Genomic DNA, 2953 nt, shown 5'->3' with positions numbered 1-2953 from the left:
ATTGGCCCACATAAATTAGCATGAATCAATTCAAGACAATTAGAAGCCCTCCAAGCATTTCCATTTGGAAATGATTTTCTTGTTTGTTTGCCATATATACAGCCCTCACGTAAATCAAAAGACTCGATTTTTGTCAACCCAAGAACCATACCTTTTTGATTCAGCAACCTCAGTCCTTTAACATTGAGATGTCCATACCGCAGATGCCATAGCTTGGACTCATTCCTTTCACTAACAATAAAAGCACAATGTTCCACGTTTGAGACATCTAGTGGAAACATTTTGTTTTTGGTCATGTGAATGTTCGCCATCGTTTACCCTGTGTATTTGTCTTTAATGACACATGCTCCATTGTCAAATAATATTGAATATCCACTAGCCATTAATTGCCCTACACTCAACAAGTTATGTAACAAATTAGGAACAAACTGAACATTATGAAGAAGTTCTACTTTACCATGGCTGGTTTTGATTGCTACTGTCCCCTTTCCTTCAACTTGAATATCCTTATTATCACCAAGCTTGACCTGCATCTTTTGAGTCTCATCAAGCTCTCTAAACATTTCCCTTATGCCTGACACATGATAGGAGCAGCCACTATCTACAAACCATATATCACTTGCATCATCATTAGTGTTAAAATGAGCCATAAACAACTTACTTTCCTCATGATCTTGTTCAACATAATTCACTTCATTGTCTTTATACCAGCAATCTGCTTTTACATGCCCATACTTCTGGCAATGATATCTTTGAATGAAACTTCTGTTGCCTCTACCACCACGATATGAACCTCTGCCACGTTCATTTGTTGTTGTTCTGTCAAACTTCTTTTCATTAGAGCTCTCCCCCTCCGCTTGAAATCCCTTTTCTTCATGCTTCTCAAGTGACATGTTTATCCTTGCCTCATGGGCTTGCAAAGAACCCATTAGCTCATCAAATTAAAAAACTGACAGGTCTTTAGATTCCTCAATTGCAGCAACTACATGATCAAACTTAGGAGTAAAACTCCTCAACACTTTTGCAACAATAGTTTGATCTAAAATTTTTTCTCCTTAAGATCTCATTTATTAACAATTGCAGCTACTCTTGTGAGAAAGTCTTGCACTGATTCTCCACTATTCATTTGTAAGGTTTCAAAATCACGACGAAGAGATTGAAGTTTCACTTTGATTACCTTTGAGGAGCCTTGGAAGGCCATCTGCAGTGATGTCCAAGCTTCTTTTGTCGTGGTTGCTGTCGAAATTTTTGAGAAAATGGACACATGTACTGCTTGTTGAATGAAGAATAGTGCTTTAGAATCCTTCTTTCTGCTCTCCTTCAATCGAGTCTCTTCATTAGGATCAACATATCCACTCTCCACTAAGTCCCAAAGATCTTGAGACTTAAATAAAGTCTTCATTTTGATGCTCCAGAATTCATAACATTCTCCATTGAAGAAGAGAATGAGAGGTTGCGAGACGCTAAGTGAACTTCCATTGGCAGCCATGGTGTTTTGCTCGCTCTCAAGGCAGTACTCAACTCACTCACTAGGCCCAGATGAACCTGAACCTCGCTCCGATACCACAAATGTCGGGAATTTTAGTAACATAGCAATATAAAATGAGTTGCAGTAGAGAAATTGACTATATATAATATTGCAGAAAAAATAGTCAAGTAATCTGATACATGTTATTCCATAAAAGAGAAAGCCTATATATATATAGGCGTACAACCAAAATGAAATAACTAAAAAAGCTCAACTGATATCAGATTTTGTTGGCACTAATCCACTCAACTAATAACCATAAACTTTAGGAACAAGAATTTATAACTAACAGCAATATCAAAGACCAAGTCAAACACAAATATTGAGTTGGCAACTCTTGAATCAACCTTCAATAGTTTTATCACTGGACTGAAGGTGTTTTTGTAGTCAACACCAGGTCTTTGAGCAAATCCTTGTGCCAGTAATCTAGCTTTGTAATGAGCAATTGAACCATTAGGATTTTGTTTAACTCTAAACAGCGAATTCAACTGAATGAGTTTCATATCAGGAGTGGGTTCCACTAATGTCCATGTTTGATGTTGCAGAAGAGCATTAAACTCGGATTGCATGGTGGCATCCAATGTGGCTATTTTAAGGCATTTTTGATACTTTTAGGTTCAGGAAGAGACGATAAGGGATGAAGGGTAGTGTGGTGAAGAGCTTTTGATTTGAAGATAAGGTTCGTTGATGTGGTGATCATAGGGTGAGTGTTTGTTGAAGATGGAGGTTGAGAAGGACAAGTTGTGGAAGGGATAGGAGGTACTGATGGGAGTCGCACATGAGTTTTAGAGAAAGTAATCGATGTTGGAGAGGGTCAAGTGGAAAGTCCAGAAGTAATGGGGTCGGTGGGATGCAGGCTGGAATTGTTGGTAGAGAGGACAACAAGTTTAGCAGTAGTGGGACAGGGTCAGTTGAAGGAGAGGGTTCAATGTAAGAAGGATAAACTTATTCATGAAAAAGGACATGTCTAGATAGGTACAGACGATGGGTGATGGGATCAAGGCACTTGTAGGAACTCTGGGAGGTAGAGTAGGCTACAAAAATACATTCTTTGGATCGGGGTTGAGGTTTATGTTGATTACAAGGGCGAAGCCAGGGGTAGCACTTACAACCAAAGGTATTGAACTTATGATAGTTAGGGCTAGTGTTGAATAGTTTCTGAAATGGTGTAATGGGGCTAGTTGAATTTAAGGGAAGACGATTAATGAGGTATGCCGCAGTTTGGAAGGCATAAGATCAGAAACTGAATGGGAGTTTGTGTGACACCTGGAAAATTTATCAAGTAGGTTATCAAGATTTTGTACACATGTAGGAATATAGGGTTATCTACATGTAAATTTTTCCTTGGAGAAATAGTTAAATAAATAAAGATTTTTGAGGAAAAAAAAAGTACTTTTATAACCATACGGATACATGTACAAATTT

General features: G+C 38.1%; 1 protein-coding gene across 1 annotated transcript; it reads right to left on the bottom strand.

The window, feature by feature from the left end:
* Positions 1-1773: 1773 nt before the first annotated feature.
* On the bottom strand, positions 1774-2097 carry LOC120008724 (uncharacterized mitochondrial protein AtMg00820-like). Its single transcript, XM_038859103.1, has one exon. The coding sequence runs from the start codon at positions 2095-2097 to the stop codon at positions 1774-1776; it is 324 nt and encodes a 107-aa protein (XP_038715031.1).
* Positions 2098-2953: the final 856 nt, after the last annotated feature.

The sequence above is a fragment of the Tripterygium wilfordii genome, chromosome 11 (assembly GCF_013401445.1).
Source record: "Tripterygium wilfordii isolate XIE 37 chromosome 11, ASM1340144v1, whole genome shotgun sequence".
NCBI classification, from domain to species: Eukaryota; Viridiplantae; Streptophyta; class Magnoliopsida; order Celastrales; family Celastraceae; genus Tripterygium; species Tripterygium wilfordii.
This window is presented reverse-complemented; position numbering and strand designations above follow the sequence as displayed.

What these genes read in the sequence shown, in the direction of transcription:
- LOC120008724 (XM_038859103.1), bottom strand. Translation starts at nt 2,097, where the DNA reads ATGCAATCCGAGTTTAATGCTCTTCTGCAACATCAAACATGGACATTA.